The 24,603-nt window shown below is 64.5% G+C and overlaps 1 protein-coding gene across 11 annotated transcripts in view; it reads left to right on the forward strand.

The window, feature by feature from the left end:
- The window catches only part of Adam11 (ADAM metallopeptidase domain 11), a 43,375-nt gene extending 22,998 nt beyond the window's left edge, over positions 1 to 20,377 (forward strand). For 7 of the 11 annotated variants that reach the window (XM_087202483.1, XM_087202486.1, XM_087202484.1 and 4 more), the window contains 23 exons: positions 13,425 to 13,501; positions 13,587 to 13,653; positions 14,205 to 14,290; positions 14,372 to 14,447; positions 14,721 to 14,787; positions 14,852 to 14,913; positions 15,105 to 15,179; positions 15,247 to 15,318; positions 15,399 to 15,565; positions 15,816 to 15,900; positions 15,969 to 16,111; positions 16,249 to 16,348; positions 16,449 to 16,520; positions 16,636 to 16,728; positions 16,853 to 16,933; positions 17,163 to 17,213; positions 17,281 to 17,344; positions 17,419 to 17,518; positions 17,590 to 17,709; positions 17,782 to 17,950; positions 18,119 to 18,233; positions 18,307 to 18,397; positions 18,928 to 20,377. In XM_087202483.1, coding sequence (XP_087058609.1) covers positions 13,425 to 13,501; positions 13,587 to 13,653; positions 14,205 to 14,290; positions 14,372 to 14,447; positions 14,721 to 14,787; positions 14,852 to 14,913; positions 15,105 to 15,179; positions 15,247 to 15,318; positions 15,399 to 15,565; positions 15,816 to 15,900; positions 15,969 to 16,111; positions 16,249 to 16,348; positions 16,449 to 16,520; positions 16,636 to 16,728; positions 16,853 to 16,933; positions 17,163 to 17,213; positions 17,281 to 17,344; positions 17,419 to 17,518; positions 17,590 to 17,709; positions 17,782 to 17,950; positions 18,119 to 18,233; positions 18,307 to 18,397; positions 18,928 to 18,976 — 2,082 coding nt within the window. In that variant the 3' untranslated portion in view covers positions 18,977 to 20,377. Of the gene's footprint in view, positions 1 to 7,897; positions 8,086 to 8,249; positions 8,417 to 13,424; positions 13,502 to 13,586; positions 13,654 to 14,204; positions 14,291 to 14,371; positions 14,448 to 14,720; positions 14,788 to 14,851; positions 14,914 to 15,104; positions 15,180 to 15,246; positions 15,319 to 15,398; positions 15,566 to 15,815; positions 15,901 to 15,968; positions 16,112 to 16,248; positions 16,349 to 16,448; positions 16,521 to 16,635; positions 16,729 to 16,852; positions 16,934 to 17,162; positions 17,345 to 17,418; positions 17,519 to 17,589; positions 17,710 to 17,781; positions 17,951 to 18,118; positions 18,234 to 18,306; positions 18,398 to 18,927 lie in introns of those variants that run through there. The other 4 variants (XM_021240206.2, XM_021240205.2, XR_015447800.1 and 1 more) reach the window with 4 other exon arrangements.
- Positions 20,378 to 24,603: the final 4,226 nt, after the last annotated feature.

A 24,603-nucleotide genomic window follows, 5' to 3' on the forward strand; every position in this document is an offset into this window, starting at 1 on the left:
GCCAGGGCTCTGTGGTGCTGGCAGGGGTGGGGGGAGACAGGCTCCAAGGTCACCCCGGAGGCCCTACAGTGAGCCCAGGGGAGCTGGGCTGGGGCAGGCACGGCCCTGGTGGGCAGGTGCCGACAGCTTCAGTCTCCTGCAGCAGCCAGGCTGAGGCCCGTTCCTCCAGGTTGAAGACACGAGCGGTGGTGTCCTCCCGCTGCCCCCACAGGCCCTGCACGGTGCCCCTCCACCCCACGCCCTCCTTGTCCCCTGCGACCTTGAGCCCTGGATGACTCAGGTGGACAGTCCTGGTGGACGTTGCCCTGTGTTCTCGCTGCCTCCTCTCCCCGCCCTGCAGAGTGGAAGGAAGTTTCATCCTTTTCACCACCAGTTTAAATGCTTTCCTGAATTTTTCTGGGACCCAAAGGCCCAAGTCTGTTGGAGGAGTGCATGGCCCCAGGCGGCTGGAGCAGTCCTGGCTGGGTGTCTGGTCCCCAGGGTCGCCGGGGTCGCCGTGGCAGAGTCTCTTGGGAATGGCGAGCCAAGCTCTCGGGTCCCTCCCTTTGCTGGTGTCCTTTTCATCCCCACCACAGAACTGACCCGAGTGTCCCAGGCAGCAGGGCAGTCTCTCCTGTGCCTCACCTGCAGCGCCTGAGTCCCCGGGGTGGCTCTGGGTGCCCCGTGCTGGCAACGCCCGCCCAAGAGTGGACCTGTGGGGGCCGGGCTCCCCGAACCCTGTGCCAGGTGCTGCTGGCGCCTCTCCTGGGGGCCGAGTGCAGAGGAGGTGCCTGGAGCAGAGCAGGGCAGGGTGGGTGGAGAAGGGGCAGCCTCAGGGTGCTCTCCGCCCTCCTCTGTCCTCCGAGGCACGGGGACCGGGAGAGGCCGTCAGGGCCTGGCTGGGGCTGGGAGCGGAGGTGGGGAGGCTGTGTGTGTGCAGAGCCCTCAGGGAGTGTGCTGACTCTGGAGGCCAGGGTGACTGCCCGTCAGCAGCTCAGGAGGAGCCAGTCCTTAGTCCCTGGAGGGGAACCGGGGGCTTCCCAGCCCCACCAGCCCAGCCGCCCCCAGGCCCTGCCCTCGAGACCCCCCAGCACCCTTGGAAAGCCCAGCCCTGCACGTGCCAGGCACTGGGGGACATTTTAGGTCTAAATCGTAGCACAGAAGAAATGTATGATTTTCACATTTTAAAATTGTTATATTTCGGATCAAAATTCAAGAATAATGAAGGGTTTGAAGTGAAGTCTGTAGTCTGTATCCATCCTCTAGCTCTGGGTTTGTCACCAGAGATGGCACCCAGGTATACCACGCACACAGAGAGTGAGCCAGGCGTGAAGCCCCAGGCCTGTCACCCCAGCACTCAGGAGGGCCAGGCAGTAGGACTGCAAGTTCAAGCCCAGCCTGGGCAGCTTAGCAAGACCCTGTCCTTTTTTATTTTTGCTTAAATTCTTTTATTGTTACATTTTAGGTATATAATACGTTTACATTTATCATTGGGTGCTTGCACCTGTACATGATGCATCTTGGTTCTTATTTTTCCCCATTACCTGTGCACCCTTCAGCCCTCCACCCTTCCCTATTTACATAGACTTTGTTTCCATTTTTTTTCTTTTCTCACAATTCTTCCTTTCCATTCTTTCCTTTCCCCATCTCCTCCCACTACCCCTACCCCTTTGGACCTTTTCCTATTTCAAATTATCAGTTATTCATTATTAATCCTTTTAATCCTTCTTTACACTCTCAGTTTCTCACAGTGGAGAAACTATTCGGTATTTACACATGTGTGTCCTATTTATTTCACTTAACACTATGGCCTCAATGTGCATCCATTTAGCTGTAAATGTCTCTACTTTGTCATTCTTTATGGCTGAGCAGTACTCCATTTTATAAAAAAAACCCATGTCTTCTTTATCCAGTTTCCAGTTGATGGGCACTTGGGCTGCTTCCAAGCTTTAGCTGTTACAAACTGTGCTGCTATGAACATGGGTGCACATATATCACTGTGGTATGATTCTTTTCATTCTTTGGGGAAGATACCCAGCAGGGGGATAGCTGGATCAAATGGGACCTCTAGCCCTAGTTCTTTGACGAATCTCCACACTGATTTCCACAGTGGTTGCACCAGTCTGCACTGCCACCAGCAATGGAGAAGCGTTCCTTTCTCCCCACACCCCCGCCAGCATTCATTATTGGTTGATTTCTTGATAGCAGCCATTCTTTGTGGGGTGAAGTGGAATCTCAGTGTTGTTTTCATCTGCATCTCTAGAATGACCAGTGATGTTGAACATTTTTTCATATGTTTATTTGCTGCTTTTACTTCTTTGTCTGAGAAATGCCTGTTCATTTCAGATGCCCATTTTTGAATTGGGTCTTTGAATTTGGGGGGTCTGATTTTTTTCAGTTCTTTATATATTCTAGATAGTAGTCCTTTGTCTGAGGTACAGCTGCTAAAAATTTTTTCCCACATTGTAGGTTGTCTGTTAGCTCGGTTGGTGGTTTCTCTTGCAGTGCAGAAGCTTTTTAATAGGATGAGATCCCAGTTGTTGATTCTTTCTGCTAGTTCCCCTGCTATTGATGTTTTATTCATAAAGAACAAGACCCCATCTTAAAAAGTTAAATAATAGGGCCGCGGATGTAGCTCAGTGGTTTCGCCACCTGCCTCACAAGCGCAAGGTCCCGAGTTCAATCCCCAGTACCAAAAAAAAAAAGAAACAGCTTTATTGTTTTTGCCATGCCTACGTTTTTAAAAGCTGTACATAGTTGAATTTATCAGCGTTTTTTGTATGTTTTCTAGGCTTTGTATCATACTTAAAAAGTCTAAAGGAGAACATTTTGGACGTGTTGACTTGACTAGGACAGCCCAATAGCAATGGCCACAGGCCATTTGATTTGGGGGTTGTTCTGTGGTTGTGTTGTTTTGAGACCTGTGTGGTCCAGGCTGGCGTCAAACCTGTGTCAATCCTCCTGCCTCAGCCTCCCGAGCGCTGGGATAACAGGTGTGCACCTCTCAGGCCTGCCGGCCACAGACCGTTAGAAGTGCAGGGTTGCAGTTCCCATGAGAGGCCAAGTGGGAAGAGCCCTGGAAGGTGGCAGCTGTGAGAGGGGCAGTGAGGGGCCATGCGGGAGGGGCGCTGTAGGTGGGGAGCTGAGGCAGAGCAGGCCCCTCACTGCTGGGAGAGCTGTTCCCTGGTCTGGCGCACGGGTGTGATGGGGCCTCATGCAGGCTCAGAGCTGAATTCCTCCTCCACTTCCAGGCCCCTGACCTGTGTGCCTCACCAGGCTTGGGATAGGGGACAAGGGGGCACAGGCAAGGTGGGCCCTGACTGCTACCCTGGCCGTGGACCCGAGCCTGGGCTAGGACTGCCCGCAGAGCCCCTGCCCCCTGCTGGGCCCAGCAGTGAGCGCTCCCCACCTCCTCCCCACCAGGAGCGAGAGGGAGCAGAAGCCAGGCCTGTGCTCCTGCGCCGCCCAGAGGAAGGGCTACTGGGAGCTGCCCCAGGCGCCCACCCACCCAGTGGCTCCTGTTTCTGCCCTTCGTGTCCTGGGGCAGAGGCCACTGGGAGGCACACCCAGCCTCCTCTCAGGCCTGCTGGCCCTGCCAGCATCTCCAGAGTGCCCAGCACCAGGGACCCACCCTCGAAGCCCACCTTGTGACATGGAGCAGATCGCTGCCCAGCTCAGCCCCAGGTGAGCCCACTCGAGGCCAGGCCACATCCACACACTCTCTGCCCTCTCTGGCCAGAAGCAGCCCTTGGGGGCCAGCAGCAGCCACAGGCTGTAAGGCTTCTCCCTCCTCACTTTCCTTCTGGCGTCCTTGTTTTGTTTTAGGGGTGACAATCGATGAGGAGGAGGGTGCTGAGCAAGGGTCTTTTGCCCTGGAAGGGCTGCACAAGGCCTGCTGGGGATCCCGAGCCAGCACCCCAAGCCCAGCAGGCCACCCTGGCCGCCTGGGCCATGGCTTCTGGGCCTGCAGTGCAGAGGGCGAGGCCTCCTTCCAGGCGGTAAACCACAGCGCTCACCGGCCCAACCAGGCCCAGGAGGTGCTCTGGGCCCTGAGGGCTCAGGACTGCAGCATGGTCAGAACCAGAGCAGCCTCCCAGCCCTGCTCTCTCCCCTGCAGGCCGCCCCTCAGCAGTCCCAGCCACCCACTGTTGAAGCTCACTAGCCTTCCTGTCCCAAAGGCCCTCGGGTTCCCCGGCCTCTGACTGTGGCCAGATCTGTCCTGAGACCCCTCTACCCCATCAGGCCCAGGTGCCAAGGAGCAGGAGAGGACAGAGGACCCCACTGGGGCTGCCCGCTGGCGAGGGTTCGGGTGATGGGTCTGCAGTGCCCCCAGGAGCCCCATCTGCCCAACCTGCTCAGGCCTCCTGAGTGGCTCTGGTTCTGTGGCTCTCTCCCTGCAGCCTGCTGATAGAGCAGCACCCCGCCCTGGCCCTGGGAGACGGCTCCCCCAAGCTGAGGGCTGTGCATCGGAGCCCTCATCCCAGCAGGCCGACCTGCCCACTCACCCAGCCCTGGCCTGGGCCCTGGGCGCCCAGCCTTTCCGTTCCCGTCTCCGCCCCCACCCGGTGGGCAGAGCTGCGGGCCTCCAGGAGGGGTGCTCACCGCCAGGCCTTCGCAGGGCCGGGATGTGCTGACCTGGCAGTGTCCGGACCCTCGGGGCTCTGCCTGGGCCAGGACCACGGGAGCGGGCGGAGCAGGGAGGCCATGCCTGCCCAGCCGGCCCCTCCCCGGCGCCGCTCCTCCCAGCCAAGGGGGGAGGGCTTCGGCTCCAGGACGCCCGCACCCAGCGGGGACCCTGGGGACTGGCCTCCCCGCCAGCTGTCCCACGCCTGCCCGTGCCACAGCGAGCCATTGATCTGCAGACAGAAATGGGTTTGCTATTGATTCCGAGGCCGCTTCTGTTATTGCAGCCTGTGCTGTGGTTCTTCCCTCCCTTCCCAGCCCGTCTGTCTTCAGACGCCGCCGCTGCCGGAAGCCGACCCGGTGGGATTCTGCCTCCTCTCGGGCGTGAGCTGAGCGGGACTTTGGAAGGAGGGGAGCGGTATGCTTGGCTGTCCCCGGGGCCCCTGTTTAGCCTTTCTGCGGCATCCATCAAATTTCACAGTTAACCTCCACTCAGGAGGTGTAAATACAGGCACTGAGGGTAAGTGGACGCGCGGGTGTGCACTGTGTGGGCAGCGGCCCGGCCCCTGCAGCCACCGAGGGGTCTCCTCGCGGGGCAGCACAGCCCTCCCGCTTTTCCGCTGGGACTCTGCCCGCCGTGGCGCCCACACAGTGGCTGGCCTGGACCCGCAGGGTTCGTCCCTTTCTTTTGGGACGGGGCCTGCCTGTCCCACGCCTCCCACGGAGGAGCTGGCTGCCCGGGGCTCCCCACACTGTCACGGCAGCTGCTGCGCAGGCCCCATCCTGCCCTGTGCATCACGACACTGCCTTGGGCGTCTCTGCCCGGCACTGTCCTGACTAGCACTGCAGCCCGGCCCAAAGGTGAGGTCAGCGGGACCCCACTGCCAGGCGCTGAGCCAGGACGGGACAGAGCCCTCCAGCACCTGAGCTCGAAAGTGGGAGCTCCTCTCCACCCCACTCCCCTGCCCTCTGCCCGCGCCTCCCTGGCACTGGAGACCCCATTCCTGGTCCCGAGGCCCCACTCTCTGCATGGGGAGCGGCAGCAGCCAGACTCCGGGGTGACCACGCTCCCCCCACCGGCCTCTCAAGGACTGTTGTGCCTGGGATCCTGGTGCCCCAGCGGCTCAGCACTCACTCCGAGGCATCAGGCCCAGGCTGCATGTGCTGGGCACAGAGAGGGCCCCTGGCAGCCCCTTCCCTGCCCTCGGGGACCTAGAGGAGCAGGCTCACGTGGGCCAGCGCTGGTGCAAGGCCCTGTCCAGGCAGTGGGCATCTGGGACTTGGAGCCCTGAGCTCAGCTCTCACCTTGGCTGGCCTGGTCTGGGTACCTGGCCTGGACAGTGGCCCGATGCCACTCCCTGACCTGCAAGTGCCAAGGCAGGGTCAGCTGCCCAGTGCGGCTCCGTGTGGGAAAGTGTGGGAAGCCAGTTGCAGGGCAGGAGAGGCCCAGTCCTGGGGAGGAGACCAGCCCCCAACTGTGCCAGGGCCACACAGCAACTATGACAGGGTGGCACCAAGGCAGCAGAGGCAGTGGCCACCAGCCCCAGGCACCGCAGGGGACCACAGGAGCGAGCCACAGCTGCAGACTGGGGCTCCCTGGGCACCCTTGCCCCAGCCCAGGGCGGTGGGGGAGGCAGCCCCAGCAAGAGCCAGGGCTGGTGAGGGAGACGCCCCAGGAAGGTCCTGCCTGTGAGGCGCCGATCTGAGGCCAGAGACAGCTCCAGACTGGGCCAGAAGCAGGGGCTGGAGCCAAGTCCTCGCCCAGCCAGGTGCCTCGAGGCTGACCTGACAGTACATGGGATGGGGCAACAGCACCTCAGGGACAGGAGCAGTGTGGTCAACGGAGGCTCAAGATGTCCAACTGGGGCCAGATGCAGTGGCACACACCAGAGGCTGAAGCAGGTGGATCCCAAGTTCAAGGCAATTTAGCAGAACTCTCAAAATTAAAGAGCTAGGGAAGTGTGTGGCTCAGCGCAAAGACGCTGGGTTCAAATCCCCAGCGCTGCCAAAAATAAAAAATAAAAAGATATCACCAAGGTCTGCTTGGGGCTGGGAACCCAGGGAGGAAGGGGCCTTGGGGCCAAGGATCCATGTTCCTGAGCCCCACTGAGGCTGCCACTCCCTGGGGCTGGGACAGGCTCCACAGGAAGCTGAGGGTCCCAGGACCACGGACCTGGCTGTAGTGTGGGCCTGGGCAGATGAGGGCTCCTCGCCCCCCCTGCCCGGGGCACAGTGCGTCACTGTGGGCACGACCGTACCCAGTGTTGGGGTGCCAAGTGGGCTGGGGCTGAGACAAGGCAGCCAGCCCCCTCTGTTCCCGTCTGGCTCGTCTGGGTCATGCCTGCCACTGAACAGCTGCGTGGATTGGGAGGCTCAGATCACCTCTCAGAGTCTCAGTTTCCCCTCTGTGGAAGGGAGTGCAGAGGCCCCCATCCTGGGCAGTGCCGAGCCTCAGCCGGTCCCACAGAGCAGGTCATTCGCAGGAGCCCCTGGCCTGGAGGTTGTCCCGCGTCTTCCCCGGGGAGGATCCACTCGCCTGGCTGAGCATCTGGGGCAGGTGGCCGGGCGTCACTTCTTCCACGGTGGATGCCAGCGCCTCCTGGGAGCTGTCTTCTCACCTCTCCTGCTCCTGAAATAGAGCCGGGTGGGGGAGGCACAGCCAGGCCCCTGTCCGCGGCACGTGGCCCCAGTGAGTGTGGAATGCCCTGCCTTGGGGGGCGGCCCCTGGCGCTGCCAGCCCACGCGTCTCAGGTACAGCCCCTGCCCCTGGAGCTGGGGCCCGTCTTGGCCAGACCTGGGCTGGGGGCGCCAAGGAGCGGTGCTGTGGAGGCCAGGGCTTAGGCAGGCGGGCGCTGAGAGCCCCGGGCCGGGGCTCTGGTGGCTGGGTGACAATCCCGAGCCCCCTGGAGGCGGGGGAGCCTGCGGGCCGCGAAGCGGCTGGACGTCGGGTGTGGGATGATCGCTGGGCCGCGGGTGGATCCGACAGGAGGCGCGGGGTCCAGGTTCCGAGACTCCGCCCACCCGCCGCGTCCGCAGGAAGGGACATGGGGGAGGGCAGCCGGGGAACGGGGCGGACCCCACACGGCCGCCGGAGTCAGAGCCCCCGCCCTGGCACCCCGCCTCCCTCCGCGCTATTCCACGGGTGTTCGCGGATCCTCCAGCCCCCCACCCCGCTGCCGAGGAGGGCGGGGAGAGGGCGGGGCGACGGCGCGGGGGCGGGGCGCTGGGCGGGAGGGGCGGGGCCTCGGCTCACGCGCCCCGCGCTGCTCTTAACCCAGCGCCGCCGCCCGCCGGGATGGCCGGGGCCCGAGTGCGCTGAGCCGCCGCCCGCGATCCTCGTCCGCGCGTCCCCCGCGTCCCCGCGTCCCCGCGTCCCCGAGTCCTCCCGCCGCAGCCCGGCCGAGGGTGATGCGCGAAGCATGCGGCGGCTGCGGCGCGGGGCGATCGCGGCTCTGCTGCTCCTGCCGCTGCTGCCCCCGCCCGGTGAGTGACCCGCGGCCCCCGTCCGACCCCGCGCGCCCCGGCCACGTCCCGCGGGGCTGGCGGGGGCGGGGCGGGGCCCACGATCTGTGTCCGCTCCGTGGCGGCCAGGCCCGAACCGCCGCCCACGCGCGCCCGCGCCTGTCCCAGCCGCCCTGTCTCCGCAGGGCTCAGCGCGCGGGGTCCCCGCGGGGTGCTGCTCTGGGGGGCGCCAGGGAGCCCCGCGGCCGCCGAGGTCACCGAGCCCAGCCGCCTGGTCGGGGGCAGCTCCGGGGGCGAGGTGCGGAGGAAGCAACTGGACACGCGCGTCCGCCGGGAGCCACCCGGGGACCCGGTGAGTGGGGACGGGGTGGGGTGCGGGGACCCCCTGTGCCGGCGCCCCACCCCGGAGCCCAGGCCGCGGTCCCCTCCCCACCGCCCTGGCCTTCCAGCCGTGAGGCTGTACTCAAGATGGGCCTGGGCAGGACGCTGGGGGCGGGGATTCCCACAGCTCGCGCGCCGTGGGCTTCCTGGAAGGCAGTCGCTTACTGCTGGCCCTGCCTCGGTTTCCCCCTGAGCCCCAACAGGCTGCGCCTCCTCCTCCCTGTCCTGGCTGGAGGGGGCCCTTGGGAAATGGCCAGAGGCCTCAAGTTTGTCCACACCCCAGATCTGCCTGCCCTCCTCCATGTCCGTGCCAGGCTCCTCCTGCACCCCAGAGGAAGGGGAGGAATGAAGGAGATTAATTGCAATTAATAATTAATTAATATCATGTGAATGATAATCACCCAGATGGAATCTTCACTCAGCTCTGCTCGGCTCCCCAGGATCTGGGAGCTGAGAGTTGGCCAGGGCCCTGGGGCGGTGGGGCTGGTAACCAAAGCCTGGCCGGGACGCAGGTGTGCAGCCTGGTCAGGGGCCACTGAAGTCGGGACGTTCTGGCAGCTGGGAGTAGTGGGAGGAGATCGGGCTGGCTGCGGAGCAGAAGGGGAGCGGGGCTAGCGTTACCGACGTCTGTCAGACTGGCATCTGGCCCTGCCTAATGCACTCCGTTAAAAGCCGTCCAGGAGGAGGGGGCGGGCCAGGCTGCGGCTCGCTCGGGCAGGAAGGAGCATGCATAATAGATGGAGCATCTCGCCGCCCACTGGGAGGCCGGATGGTCCCGGCGCTGGGCAGGGTGGGGGCAGAGGCCAGCTCCAGGCCAGCCTCTTGCCAGGCAGGTGGGATGGGCAGTGGGTAGCTGCCGATGCTCTGTGAACTCTGCAGCCGAGAAGGCCTTGGCGAGGACTCAATGGCTGTCCTGATGGCTGAGTGCCCAGTCTGGGGAAGGGGTGATGCCCCAGGGCAGGACTGAAAGTGAGGGTTCAACGGGGCAGACTTCTCCTTTCTGAAGGGTGGAGGTCAGGATGGGTGTGTGAGACTGGATGCCCTGCATGCTGGGGACTTGCACAGGGCCCTGGCTTATGTGTGCCTCAGTTTCCCCTGTGCCGGTGGACCTGCCTGGTGAAGGAGAGGGTTGTGGACTTTCAGGGGTGGGCACTGTGCTGAATCTTGTAGCTTGTGAGCCGGGGGAACCCGGGCCCCAGAGGTGAAGCGCCTCTCCCAGCTGTCAGGTCTCAGCGGCAGAGCTGGCTGCTGTTTCCTCTGAGGCCACTGCACTGCTCGGCTTCTGGGCACCTCGGTTTGGGTCCCAGGGTGCTTCCCGGCCTGCAAGCCAGGACAGAAGAAGCCGGGACACAGGTGCCACGGCCAATGTCTCCCAGTGGGCTAGTGGCAGAGCTTGCAGCCCGGCCCAGCAGGTGTGGGGTCAACAGCGAGACTTTGATCCTGGGGGGATCTGAGGGTACATTCAGGCCAGCTGGCAGAGCCCCATCTTCAGACCCCTGAGCCCAGGACAACAGCCTGCATCTCAGAGGATGAGGACGGTGAGCGAGGAGCCGGGAGTGGGAAGTGGAGAGGCCCCATCTCGAAGGCCCTCACCAACGGGCTCGAGTCTGCCTTTCTGGGTGCAAATCCAAGAGCCGCTGCCCTGTCCCACAGGTTGGAGAGACCCCAGCCACAAGACGCTCGGGACCGGGGGTTGTTAGCAGCACTCAGGGCCAGAGTTACAGACAGGGGCACACAGGACCTTTTGTCCTTCTCCACTGCCCCAGCCTGAGCTCTGTCCCCTCTGGGAGCTGGGGTGGGGCTTCGCCAAGGAGGACACAGGATGCCAAGTGCAGTGCAGAGCGGCTGCTCCCAGCAGAAGGGGCCTCCACAGGGCAAGGGGCCGGGCCATGTCCTGAGGGTCACCTTTCCCGGCTCATGTGGAGCTGCCATGTGGACCGAGGAGTGGGCAGGATGTGGGGAGCATGAAGGGGCCTGCTGGGGAGGGTCTTGGTCACCCGGCTGGGACGTGAGTAGGCACAGTTAGGTGTGGCTCAGTCCAGCCTGGCAAGGTGGGCAGCAAGCCCAGGCCTGTGCCCTTGATGTGTCTCTGCTCCATCCTGGGGCTGTGTCTGGGGCCAGGGCCCTCTTGTTCTGGGGTGCCCAGGCACTGAGGTTCAAAAGGCTTCCTGAAGTGCCCTGGGGCAGGTGGCCCCAGGCAGGTCCTGCCCAATGTGACCGAGCCAGCCTGGGTGCTGCGTGTTATTTGTTGCTCAGAGAGGAACCCAGCAAGCCCCACACCTCGGCCTTCCCTGCCAGGCCCTGGCCTCCCTGGCTCCCTGCTGGCTGCCTGGAGGAGCCCAGCTGCCCAGTGTCTGTCCCCAGAGGGACTGGCAACCCTGTGAGGAGGTGACTCTGTCCTCGGAATGTAGGTCACATCCCATCCTGGAGATCCATCCACCTGTTCTCAAGGTCTGGTAAATGGGGCACTGGGCCTTGCTGGGGCAGGGTCCCCTGGCGGGACCGCTCAGTAGTCCTGCCCAGCAGCAGGCACCCAGCCCAAGAGGTGCTGGTGTCCCCGTCCCCACGAGAACACCAGAGGGAGACTGCACGGCCCTCCCATATCAGACAAAGCCACTGCTCTGGCATCCCTGTCCCAGGAGACTGTGTCCAGGCTCCCGTCCTCACTGGCCCATGAGAACAGTGCACTGACCAAGGCTCAGAAGCCCTCACAACCCCCATTCCACGAAGGAGAAACTGAGGCTGGGGCTTAAGCAGCTGCCTCAGCCCGTCCGCCTTTCACCCCACTGAGTGTTCAGCCCCGGACAGGAGAAAAGCAGGTGTGGAGCTTGCTCCAGGGGACTCGAGGTCATGGCACAGTGGGCACACCTACAATCCCAGCTACTCTGGAGGCTGAGGCAGGAGGACCTCAAGTTCAAGGTCAGCCTGGGAAACCTAACCAGATTCTGTCCAAACTAAAAATCAAGCTGGGGATGTAGCTTGGTGGTGGAGCATCCTTAGGTTTGACTCCCAGTACCAGGAAAAAAAGCAGTGCTTGAAGGCTCCAGAGGCCCCTGGGTTGAGCCCCTGTGATGGGCAGGTGCGGGTTTGGGGTGAATTCGGAGATCAGGGGTCGGCATCTGAGCGGTCACATCCTAGCGATCTGTAGTCCTCTTCCCCATGCCGGGGCCCTGTGCCTCCTCCACCCCACCCTGTGTTGTGGAGGGTGAGGCCGGCCCCTTCCCAGGCACATCTGGCCAGGATGGAGCTCACCCTGGCACTCATGAAGTGAGGCCCCGACAGCCAGGCAGGCTGTGACCAGGCTGCTGGGCATGAGAGCAGCAGCAGCAAGGGGCAAGGTCAGGGCCTGACAAGGAGGGCACCGGGAGGGCTCTGGGCCAGCAGGAGCTCCCACGTGCTGGGACTCAGGGTGACCCGGCTCCCCCTCAGGGACCGCACTGTCTCCCTGGCAAGGTCTAGTTCTCTCCTCTTCCTCCATTGCCACCAGATGCCCTGAGCCCTCCTGACCACCTTCCATCGGTCCCAGCCCCGGCAGTACACAGGAGGCCCCTGCACCGCTGTCATCCCAGCAGTTGGGAGGCTGAGGCAGGAGGATCACAAGTTCCAGTCCACCCCAGGCAACTCAGTGACTTAGCCAGACTCTGCCTCTGGCCGTGCAGCTCTGCATGAAGCTCCCCTGTCAACCAGGGCTTCCCTGGGTGGGGCTCCCCAGCCTGTGCAGGGGGTGGAGGCTGGATGTTTTGGCCGCTGCCTCCTGAGGGAGGCAGACTTCTGAGTGCCTCTCACCCTTCAGGGCAAATTCAAGGCTCCCGCGGTAGCCAGGTCACCTGTGGAGCCTGGGCAGGCTGCTTCTCTGGTGGCCAGGGCCGGTGGCTGTCACACAGGCTGCAGGCGACCTGGGCCCCAGGGCGGGGAGAGGACCCAGGACACCAGCTCTTGGCTTTCCATTTCCAGTCCCGTGGATGCTCTTGGGGTCCGGAGGAGCTGGGCACCCTGGCCAGCCTGGGGCGGGGTGAGGGAGTGTCCTTGGGCCGAGCCCCACTCCCACAGTGCCCTCTCTCCAGGGACCCGGTGGACTTCTCTCCTGCTCTGCCTTGCAGATGGGGGCCTGGGCCTGGGCTCCTGGCCTCGAGTCCCAGCCCCGCCACCCCCTGTGTGTGACCTTGGGCAAAGTGGTCTCCTCCTTGTGCCTCAGTGTCCCTGGCAGTCAAGTGGGAATGACAGGGACACTTATCCCGGTTCAGGCCTGATCCATGAGGACTTGCAGGGGGTGGCAGCCGCCAGGCAAGTTAGGGGTCATGGGGCATCCTGTCGGGCACCTTCTCCCTCACCATGACACCAGGACAGGAGCAGATGCCCTGGTTGAGGGATCTGGGGTCCCCGGCCCTTCCTATGCACCACGCTGAGCTTGGGTTGGGTGTCACCCCCTCACCCTGCCTCCTCTTTGGGGGCTCTGAGGTCCCGGCCTCCCAGAGCTAGTGCCCAGGCCTGGGACGGGGCCACCTTGCTTAGGCCTCATGGGTATGTTGCCATGGCAACCAGGAGCCTCCAGCCCCGCTGCCTAGGCCCCTCTGAAAAATTCATCAGGAAAACTTCCGTGTTTAAAAATTAACCGCAGATTGAAATATTAAAGATGAGCTGCTTTGGGCAAGGCAGAGGGCAATGGATTCGGAGGCAGAGGAGCCAACCCCTTTCCTTCTGACTGGATGGCACAGGGCCCGGGGTCAGCCCCATCCACCTCAGGTCCCCTCTCCCTTCCCATGATCCTCCAGGGCCCTGCCTCGGTCTCCTCACCTGGAGACCAGCTCAGGCCCTGGCTGGAAGGGGGGACCAGTGCCCCGGGCCAGGGGGTGCAGAGTGGAGGGTAGCTGCACCTCCATCCTCGGGGAGCAAGAGGCTTTCGTGGAGCCCCTGCCACCCTCCAGGGGCTGAGACCTGCCCAGTGGCCTCAGCCTGACTGTTCTCTGCCCTCGTGCCAGCCTGCCCACCTGGCCCAGGTGAGCTTTGTCATCCCAGCCTTCAACTCCAACTTCACCCTGGACCTGGAGCTGAACCAGTGAGTGTGGCCCACTGGGCAGGCAGGGCACAGGGGACTGGGGCCTGCCCCAGCCTCTCGGTGACTGTGCTTTCTGCTGTCCCAGTCACCTCCTGTCCTCTCAGTATGTGGAGCGACACTTCAGCCGGGAAGGGACACCTCAGCACAGCACCGTGAGTCCTTGGGGAAGGGATGGGGTGGAGGTGGCCTCCCCAACTCAGAGGCCCCAGTCAGCAGGGAGCTGGGCATGTAGGTGGCACAGGACCCCGAGCCAAGGCCCATGGGGCCGGAGGCCACAAAGACAGGGCCCTGTGTGCTGGGCCAGCTGTGTCCCCAGAGCCTAACCACCCTGCCCTAGAGCCCAGCTGCAGGCCACATGGGTCCCTGTGCCCGGGCCAGAACCTGGACAGGGCAAATGAGCAGGGCCAGGAAGGTGGTCCCTCTGCCTGACCACGGACAGGACCCGGCTGCCCCAGCTCCTCAGCCAGGGACCGCGGTCCGAAGGCAGCAGGCGTGGTCACGTGATGAAACATAGGACGAGTAAGGCCGGGCCGCGCCTCCTGCAGCAGGTGCCCGGGACAGGCCGCTGCCAGCCGCCCTCCCAGCCCTCGGCTGGCCCAGCGTCCTCAGGCTGGAGTTAGGGTTGCCCGGGACTCCGCCCTTCAGTGACAGCGCTGGCGCTGAGCCAGGCCCGGGCGCCCTGCTCACCAGCCTGGCTCCCCAGGGCGCCGGAGACCACTGCTACTACCACGGCAAGCTCAGGGGCAACCCCCGCTCCTTCGCGGCGCTGTCCACCTGCCGGGGGCTGCAGTGAGTAGGACGCGGGGGCGGGCTCCGAGGGCGGGGCTCCGGCGGGGGCCGGCCCGGTGGTAGCCCCGCCTCTCTCCGCAGCGGCGTCTTCTCCGACGGGGACTCGACCTACGTCGTGGAGCCCCAGGAGCTGGCCGGGCCTCGGGGCCTCGCCCAGGTGTGCCCAGAGCCGCCCTCGCTCTCCTGAGCGTCCACCCGCTGCCTCCGCAGTAACTTCAGCCTCGCGGCCCTGCTCGGTGACCCCAGCTCGGGTTCCCTCTCTGTCCCACACGCGACCTCCCATGGGCTCCAGTGTCCTTTGCCCCGGCTCTCAGGGTGAACCCGGAATCTGAGGCTCTGGGAGATCTGATCCCACGGAGCCCTGCCCGGTTCTGGGTCACCCCGGTCAGACCTGCCTGGCCGCCCCAAGAACGCATTCCCCTCATTGCAGGGACCTCTCCCCCACCTCGTCTACCGGACCCCTCTTCTCCCAGCCCCCCTCGGATGCAGGGAGCCAGGTAAGGGCAGGAAGTCGGGTTGGGCAGGGCCTGGAGGGCCCCCCTCACCCGTGCGTCCCCGCAGGCTGCCTGTTTGCCGCCCGCTCCGTCCCTCCGAGCCGGCCGAGGCTGAGAAGGAAAAGGCAGGTACGGGGCCCGCTCAGACCTCGGGCTGCAGAGACCCCGGGCCACCTCCGACCGGGGCGGCTGCGGTCCCCGGACTGGGAGGGGCAGACTCTGCAGGGGCCGCGCTGCCCTGGCTGCATTCCGCCCGCAGCTTCAGCTTGACCTGGTGTCGGGTGTGGAGGGACTGACTCCCAGGGCCCACCCATCCCCAGGTCCGCAGGGGCCACCCCACAGTCCACAGCGAGACCAAATACGTGGAGCTCATCGTGATCAACGACCACCAGCTGGTAGGTGCCCGGCCTGGGTGTGGCCCGGGGGAGGCTTGCAAGGAGCGAGCCCCGCTTTCTCCCCCAGTTTGAGCAGATGCGGCAGTCGGTGGTCCTCACCAGCAACTTCGCCAAGTCCGTGGTGAACCTGGCAGACGTGGTGAGCACGCACCCCGCCACACACTCTGGGGCTGGCGGGACCCCACTTCCCACTCCCACCACCCCCTTCTCTGGGTCCAGATCTACAAGGAGCAGCTCAACACCCGCATTGTGCTGGTCGCCATGGAAACATGGGCCGACGGGGACAAGATCCAGGTGCAGGACGACCTCCTGGAGACCCTGGCCCGGCTCATGGTCTACCGGCAGGAGGGTCTACCCGAGCCCAGCGATGCTACCCACCTCTTCTCGTGAGTGCTGCCCCATGCACCCTGCTTCTCACTGGCCACCTGGCCACGTGTGTCCGGCTGGGCTTCCCACTGCCCTGGCTGGGGAGCCTGGGCCCGGTGTCCAAGTCCCCGTGGTGTCCCCTGCCCTTTAGAGCGTCCCAGCTTCCTTCCTGGGGGCCTGGGCTTTGCACCTAGACTTGAGCTCACAGAGCCCGGGAGGCTGATCGCAGGGCAGGGCAGGGCCGGCCCATGCTGATGGCCTCTCCCGCAGGGGCCGCACCTTCCAGAGCTCCAGCAGCGGGGCGGCCTACGTGGGGGGCATCTGCTCGCTGAACCGGGGAGGCGGTGTCAATGAGGTGAGCAGGGGGTCTGGGGGCTGGGCTGGGCCTTGGGGTGCAGACACCTGGCCTCCCTCTTCCCCCAGTACGGCAATATGGGGGCCATGGCCGTGACGCTGGCACAGACGCTGGGCCAGAACCTGGGTATGATGTGGAACCGGCACCGGAGCGCGGCGGGGGACTGCAGGTGTCCCGACGTGTGGCTGGGCTGCATTATGGAGGACACGGGGTGAGCAGGGGCGCGGGCGTCTCCGTGGGGCGGGGGGCTGCAGTGCCCACGTCGGCCACGGGGCGGCCCCTCGCTCAGACGGGGACAGAGGGAGGCGGCCGGAGGGCGCCCAGCCGCCCGGTCCCTCGCCCGCCCAGGTTCTACCTGCCCCGCAAGTTCTCGCGCTGCAGCATCGACGAGTACACGCAGTTCCTGCAGGAGGGCGGCGGAAGCTGCCTCTTCAACAAGCCGCTCAAGGTACCGGACCCAGCCCTAGCCCCGCCCCGCCCCGCCCCGCCCCGCCCCGCCCCGCCCCGCCCCCAGCCTGACCCCGTCGGCGCACCGCCGGTTCCCGCAGCTCCTGGACCCGCCCGAGTGCGGGAACGGCTTCGTGGAGGCGGGGGAGGAGTGCGACTGCGGCTCGGTGCAGGTGAGCCTCGGGGTCGGGGCGCGGTGTCCCCGCGGGGGTGCCCGAGGGCGGGCCCAGAGAAGGACGAGCCCAGCGCCTCCCTCCCTCCCTCCCTCCCTCTCCTCGTGACCCTCAGGAGTGCGGCCGGGCCGGCGGCAACTGCTGCAAGAAGTGCACGCTGACGCACGACGCCATGTGCAGCGACGGGCTGTGCTGCCGTCGCTGCAAGGTGTGCGGGGGCGGGGCACTATGTGGGCGGGGCCGCGCGCGAGGAAAGCGCCAATGAGCGGGGTGGGGCGGGGCCACGAGTGGGCCTGAGCGTAGCCTGGTCCGCTGAGCCCGCCCTCTCGCAGTACGAGCCCCGGGGCGTCTCCTGCCGCGAGGCGGTGAATGAGTGCGACATCGCTGAGACCTGCACCGGGGACTCGAGCCAGGTCCGTGGGCGCCGGCAGCCTGTTTCCCCACCTGGGAGGGGCTCCTTGCGCTCCCGGCCGCTTCCTCGGTCATGTCCGGCCGGTGTCCCGCCTGCCACCGTGCCCACGCGTGACCCGAGGATCCCCTGCCCTGTCCTCGTCGCCAGGCGCGCAGCCTCCCGCGTGCAGGAGACTGAGGGGGGCTGGGGCTCGAGTCCCTAGCGCAGCCCTCAGGCCCCTGTCTCCGCAGTGTCCTCCGAACCTGCACAAGCTGGACGGCTACGCCTGTGACCGCGAGCAGGTAGGCGCAGCCCCCAGCCCAGGCCGTGCTGCCCCTGAACCCACGCTCACCGCCACCCCGTCCCTAGGGTCGCTGCTACGGAGGCCGCTGCAGAACCCGGGACCGGCAGTGCCAGGCCCTGTGGGGCCGTGGTGAGTGGCTCCCCAAGAGCTGGGACCGAGCGGCCGGGGCGAGCGCAGCCCTGAGGCTTCCCATCTCCCCGCAGCGGCCGCCGATCGCTTCTGCTACGAGAAGCTGAACGTGGAGGGCACGGAGCGCGGGAACTGTGGCCGCAAGGGCTCCGGCTGGGTGCAGTGCAACAAGCAGTGAGTGCGGCGGCCGGGCGGCGGCTGGGGCTGCAGAGGCCCCACTCAGCTCACATCCCGCTGCCCCGCAGGGACGTGCTGTGCGGCTTCCTCCTCTGCGTCAACATCTCCGGGGCTCCTCGGCTGGGCGACCTGGGTGGCGACATCAGCAGCGTCACCTTCTACCACCAGGGCAAGGAGCTGGACTGCAGGTGCGGCTGGCCGGCTGCGCGCAGAGGGGCGGTGGGGCGCGGGTTCGAGGCCCAGCCGCTGTCCCTTCCTAGGGGCGGCCACGTGCAGCTGGCCGACGGCTCGGACCTGAGCTACGTGGAGGACGGCACGGCCTGCGGGCCCAACATGCTGTGCCTGGGCCACCGCTGCCTGCCAGCCTCGGCTTTCAACTTCAGCACCTGCCCGGGCAGCGGGGAGCGCCGGGTCTGCTCCCACCACGGGGTGAGCAGGGGCTGGTGGAGGGGACCCGGGAGCAGGGTACTGCGATCCCAGCACTCGGGAGGCTGAGGCAGGAGGATCGCTGTGACTTCAAGGCCAGCCTGGACTGCATAGGGAGACCTCGTCTTTAAATCACATGACCTGAGAGAGCCTCACTGCCATTGCCCCCAGGTCTGCAGCAATGAGGGGAAGTGCATCTGCCAGCCCGACTGGACCGGCAAGGACTGCAGTGTCCACAACCCCCTGCCCACATCCCCGCCCACTGGGGAGACGGAGCGGTACAAAGGTGAGTCGGGCACTGGCCAGCGCCGTCCACTGTGGCCCAGGCCGACCCTGACAGCAAGCTGTCTCCTCCCCAGGTCCCAGTGGCACCAACATCATCATCGGCTCCATCGCTGGGGCCGTCCTGGTCGCAGCCATCGTTCTGGGTGGCACAGGCTGGGGCTTCAAGTAAGAGACACACTGGACACCAAGACCCAGGCTGTGGGCTTTGGGGACCCTGAGAGGCCAGCTGACCCCGTCCAGGCAGCCCTTGGGGCCTTGTGCTACCAATTAAAACCCTGAGCCGGGCCGGGGATGTAGCTCAGTGGATTTGCTGCCTGCCTCGGAAGCGCAAGGAGCCGAGTTCAATCCCCGGTACCAAAAAAATAAATAAAACCCTGAGCCACCTCCACTGAAACCCGGGGATCCTGTCTTCACAGCCTTGGCTCTCAGCCCAGACTGGGGTCCCCCTCCTGGGCTGCACTGTGGGACCTCCACGTCCCTTCCTGGGCTACGGGGGCAGCTGTTTGACCCCACATTGTGCAGAGCGGGACCCCAGGGAGGGCGTGAACACATGGGTGGCAGAGCCCCTGGGTGGATCCGTCCCTGTTGTGCAGCCCCGGGGACCCTGCGGTCTCTGGCCCAGGCCTCCGGCAGTGGGGACGGAGGGTGACACCTCCTTTGATCTCTCCCTCCGCTTCCTCTCCTGGCACCGGCAGAAACATCCGCCGAGGAAGGTACGACCCGACCCAGCAGGGGGCGGTGTGACAGCAGCCTCTTGGCTCATTTCATCTCATCTGTCCCCGCTTCTGCTGCCTGGAGCAAAGCCCTGCTCCTGCAGTGCCCATCCCGTCCTCCGCCCCATCTGTCTGTCGCTGTGTCCTTGTTCACCGCTGTCTGACCCCCAGGCCCGTGACTTGTGGCCGGCAGTTACCTGGGCCCTTCCTGGCTCCTGCCTGATGTCCTCTCTCCTTCCAGGTCCGGAGGGGCCTAAGCGACACCCTCCCCACACCTGGCGCCACCGTCGCCACCAGGGTGGCGCCATCACGTGTCTTCCAGGTCCCCCTCTGCTCTGGTGCGCAGAGCGGCATGGCGATGTCCTCCTGCCGTGGTGGCCGGGCCTGGGGGACTCCTGGCCACCTCCTACGGCTTCGGCCTTGCGCACGCCTGCTGTGTGAATGTAGCTTCTGCCACCGCGCCACGGCCCTGCTCTGGACAGGGAGAGGCACCTCCCTTTTTCTCACTGATCTTAACTGATGAATGTAACGGGCGCTGCGGCGGGGGGGGCGGCATTCACAAGAGGGCCTGGTGCCCGGTCCTGACCCTGGGCCACTCACCTGGCACCCAGGCCTGACTGGGAACACAGCTTGGTGCCTACCCCTGCCCCAGGGGGCTGGTGCCACTCCTGCCCGCCCTCGGCCCGCACAGCCCAGAGGCCCCGCCAGGGGTGCATCAATTCCGACAGCCGTCCCTGCCAGGGTGCATGCGTTTGGGGGGGTCCCTCAAATAAAATGGCACCTCCCATCCAAGAAGGGTGACTCCAAGCTGACCCAGGGTCCAGTGTTCAGGGCAGGCCGGCTCCCAGGGAGAACTCTAGTCAGAAGAACAAAGGTGGCTGGGCTGGGGGAGAGGCCCAGACAGGTCTCATGGATGACCCTAGGGTCCAGGGAAGGCCTCCCGGCCACCAGACCCGTTCCCCTTGCTGCCCCTATCTGGGTCCCTCCCCTCATCCAAGTCCCTGCACCCTCCCCGGGAGGAGCCGGCTTGGGGGTGTAGCTGCCCAGGGACCGACCACAGTGAACACCACGCCACCAGGGTTTCCTGCTCCCCGGTTGCCTTGGGATTCTGGGGCCTCTGAGGAGGTAGTGTGGAGGAGATGGGCCTAGGACCAGGGGGGCTGTAGGGCATGGGCTGCAGTGGGGACCCCAGGACTGAGCCCCAGTGGGCACTGCCCCACCAGGAGCCTAGCAGAGCCCTGAGTCTGGCCCATGGTGGGGACAGGGAGGACATAGACTTCCTGTGCCACCCACCCTGGCTCCCAGCTGTCTGCATCCAGTCTGCCTGGCAGTGCCTGGGAGGCGTGGGGCCGCAGTGCTGCTGGAGTCCTGTACAGATGTCATCGGGCTGGGCACCGATTAAAGATCCCATCCAGGCTCCGAGGAGCCCACATGCCTCTGTCTCCTTCTGTGAATGCCATTGTCTGCTGAGGTCCCCTTCCTGCTGGGCCTGGAGGATGCCTGACCACTGGGTGGCAGGGGCACCGGGGCCTCGGGGAGGCAGAGCCGAGAGGGTCCAATGATTCCAGGGAGGAGGTGGCACTGGGTGGAGGCCTGGGCCTTTGCTCCCTGCCATCCTGCTTCCACCCAGCTTTGCAGCTTCCTTCTGCTCCCTCCAAGCCTGGGCAGGGCTGGGGCTGCTCCCTGTCGGAGGCCACCTTGGAGCTCAGACCCATGGCTGCGTCCCCACTTCCCCTCCTGAAGGCCGCCCTGGGGGAGTGCTAGGATGGGAAAACGGGGGGCCCATCTGGCACTGGGAGAGGAGAGGTGGAGTGGGGAGGAGAGAAACAGCAGCACAGGAGCCAGGCATGGTGGCACACATCTGTCATCCCAGCACTCTAGGAGGCTGAGGCAGGAGGGTCCCAACCTGGGCAAACTAGCAAGACCCTGTCCCAAAATAAAAAAGGGCTTGGGATATTGCACCGCAAAGACAAAGGCCCTGTGTTCAAGTCCAGTACCACAAAAGAGAGAGGAAGCCAACAAGCAGCATGCCAGGTTGTGGGAGCCCCTCTCGCCTTCAAGCAGGCCATGCTGGACCCGGTTCTCTGCAGTGACCACCGGAGGCTGCGCCTCCTGGTCCAGCTTCACAGGTCCCTGGGGTCGCCATAGGCAGCTCAGGCTGCCGCAGGCTCCTGGTCCTGCAGGCTCGGGGCTCCTGGCAGCCCCTTCATATCCACACGCCCCCTTCTCAGCTCTGGGACCTGGGCTGCTGCTGGGCCCATCATAGTGGCCCCGGGATGGGCATCAGGGCTCTAGGGAGGCACCAGGCCTGGGCTCCGCCCGGCCACTGGTGCCAGACTCCTGAGTCCGGATTTCCTGAGGAGTCAGCACCAGGTGGCCGGGGACATGGAGCTCGGTCCCAGGCATCCAGGGCTGAGGTGGCCTTGCTGTCACCGGGAGCTGACGGTGGGGGCAGCTGGGGACTGGGGAGCAACGCCCGCCCCTCAGCTCGGCCTGGCTCTCAGCACGAGGAGTGGGTTCCGCGCTCCGCGCCCGCTCAGGAAGGAGCCGCCACACGCTCTGCGTGGCCCCGACTGCGACAGACCCGAGCCATCCTCACCCCAGCGACTCCCAGGACAGTGACGCAGACGCCAGCTTCTTTTCTTCTGCCCGTGGCTTTCGTGGAGTTGGCCTCTGGGCTCTGTGGCCACGCTGAGGCCGGAGCCCCACGCCCACCCGAGGAGGACGGGCAGGGGCGGGCCCGGCAGCACCGTGCTCTCCGGAAGGCAGCGAGAGCCTCCTGACGGCTGTGGGCGGCTTGGGGTGAAGACACCCTCACCATCTGCCGGCCTCTGCCCTGGTGTCTGCTGCACTTCGACGCCGAGGTTCGGGACATGGGCTGCTCGGACTGCTGCTGGGGGTCGTCCCATGCGCGCGTCCCTCCTCTCACCCACGTCTCCTCTCCTATCTGCCCCATCTGAACCCCACTTGCGTTTTGTGGGGCTGTTTTTGTATTTCTTGGCAGTGCTGGGAGCGAACTCAGGGCTCTGCAGAGCAGCCGAGCACTGACCACTGAACCACCTGGCCCTGTCCAGCCCCAGCCCCGCCCTGCAGGAGCGAATCCCACTCTGCTGTGACCTCAGGCCCCACTGCTCCCTGTGCTCAGCCCCAGCCCCGCCCTGCCCCGTCAGAAAGGGTCCCTTGCTCTTGGGGGACCTCCCGGCCTCTCATAAGGCAAACTTGCTCTGCATGTGGACTCTGAGGCCCGTGTCCATGGGTGGGCATGTGCAGGGCTGGACCACAGGGAGACACACGGAGACCTGGACACCCGGAGGCTTGGCAGTTCTGAGACAGGATCTCCCCATGTGGCCCAGGTTGGCCTCAAACTTGCCTCCTCCTGCCTCAGCCTCCTGTGTGCTGGCCTCACAGGCACCGCCACAACCCCAGCTGCTGTTTAATCGGGCTCAGTCTGGACTCAAGGGAGCTCCAGGATGTGGAAGCAAAACAGTGTAACTGGAGCCAGGCCCACGTGTGCTCAACACGGAAACCTTTCTCCCGGCGCCACACAGAGCGCCGCACACCCTGCTGGCAGGTGATCTGGGCCTCTGCCCCCACCTCCCAGCACCTCACCTCCCCACCCCCAGATCTCCGGGGCCCCTCATGCCTGATGTTCCCACCCCGTCCCTGCGGGGGCAAAACCAGCCGTGGGGTCACTGTGCTCGGCAGTGTCACTGCTGTGTGAGGCAGCCGGGGAGGCTCTGTCTCCTCAGCCCGCCCAGGGCCACCACCATGGGCTGGGGAGGAGGACGGGACTGACCCAGCCTGCCAGGTCTGAAGACGGCAGAGCTTTACACTGGCTAGGGACCCTGCCAGGCCCCGGGCACTGAAGGACCCAGGGAAAAGTCTGGGTAACAGCCGTTGAAAAGGGACAGGACCCAAACCCAGCTCGTTCTGACAGCCGCAGACTTGATCCTGCTGAGGGACTGGAATGACCTGCCATCCCTTCCCCATTTCTCCTGCTGCCTGGCCTCTGTGAATACTCTGAAAGAAAGGATTCTGAGTCAGGACGGGTGGCACACGCCTGGAAGCCCAGCTCTGGGAGGCTGAGGCAGGAGGCTTGCAAATCCTAGCCCAGCCTGGGTAACTTAGTGACTTATGAGTCCCTGTCTTGAAAAGCAAAGCGTTGGGTTCAGAGGTCAGGGAGAAGGAAATTCCTCGGGAGCGGCCTGTCCCACCACCCTTCCTGACCAGCTCCTCCTCAGCATCTTGGCAGAAAGCTAGCTCGGCTCCTCTACGGTCACCTGCCCTGGCCGCCCAGGCCTTGCTCCGAGACGCTTGTCACTGGGCCGAGACCGAGTGCCACGTTGGCCTGGGCTCCTCAGGGTAGAGCTGTGTGGGTAGAGTTCAGCATGGGCTGCTCACCCCCACCCGCCACCGCCATGTGCAGAAGGGACAGAGGACTGAGCCCCAACAGGATGCAGGCAGGGACTGCAGTGGGATGGACGGCCACAGGCGACAGGCAAGGCCCTGAGCAGGTCATGTACCCAACAGGCACGGCTGCTGAGGGGAAGGGAGATTTTCGTCTATTTTACACATTTGGGGAGTTTCGCTTCTAAGATACATTTCACGTATCTTTCGTGTCTGTGAGCTGGGGATGGAACCCTGGCCCTTGGACATGCTGGGCCAGCACTACTCTACCCCGAGCCACACCCCAGCCTTTTTTAATTTTCAAGGCCAGGCTCATGAAGCTGCCAGGCTGGCCCCAAACTTCCAGTCCTCCTGCCTCAGCCTCCCCAGTGCTGTGATTGCATTTGTGCACCACCAGGCCTGGTTTAAAACATCTTTTAGGGGCTGGGGGTTTAGCTCAGTGGTTCCACTGCCTGGTTCGCAAGTGCAAGGACCCGAGTTTGATTCCTGGCACCAAAAAAACCCCCCATCTTTTAGGGGACTGAATTTTCTAAGTTTTCTTTAATAGAGTGTGTGATACTTTTATAACAACAAAACACCAAGGCAGAACTAAGCCAAGCGTCGTAGAGTGGCCCTGTCGTCCCAGCGCTCTGGGAGCCTGAGGCAGGATCACAAGCTTGAGCCCAGCCTGGACAATTCCATGACTTAGTGAGACCATCTCAAAATTAAAAATGAAAAGGGGGCAGGGGCAGGGAGGTAGCTCAGTGTGGAAGCCCTGGGTTCAATCTCCAGTGCTGCAAATAAAACCAAACCCACAAACTGAAACCCTGTCCATCAGACAACTCACCCCCCGCCGGGCCCTGTGGCCCTGGTGGGGTTCACCTGGGTCTTGGTCATCTCCCGGTTCTCCACCTCTGTCACCGGCTTCCTCCACTCAGGCATCCTGGACCCTGCCCCAGCTTGCGGGGGTACGACCTCCCTCTCCAGGGGACTACAGCGCCCCGTGGCTGGGCGGTCTTCACTCCCATCCGTCCCTTGGGGACGTCAGAGCTGTAGTCCCGTGAACGCTGTGCCTGATGCTGCCATTCAGGGACCTGGTCGGGGGCTGGCTGGGCCAGGTTTTGAGAAATGGGTTTGGGTTGAAATGTACCTAGCACATCCCCAGCCCCTAACCCACCTCCACGCTCCTTTTTTGGTTTTTTTGGTACCGGGAATCGAACTCGGATCCTTTCGCTTGTGAGGCAGGCGGAACCACTGAGCTAAACCCCCGGC

Source organism: Heterocephalus glaber, unplaced genomic scaffold, assembly GCF_053883595.1.
Source record: "Heterocephalus glaber isolate CG9 unplaced genomic scaffold, H.glaber_assembly_v1.0 deba00001773, whole genome shotgun sequence".
Taxonomy (NCBI): Eukaryota; Metazoa; Chordata; class Mammalia; order Rodentia; family Bathyergidae; genus Heterocephalus; species Heterocephalus glaber.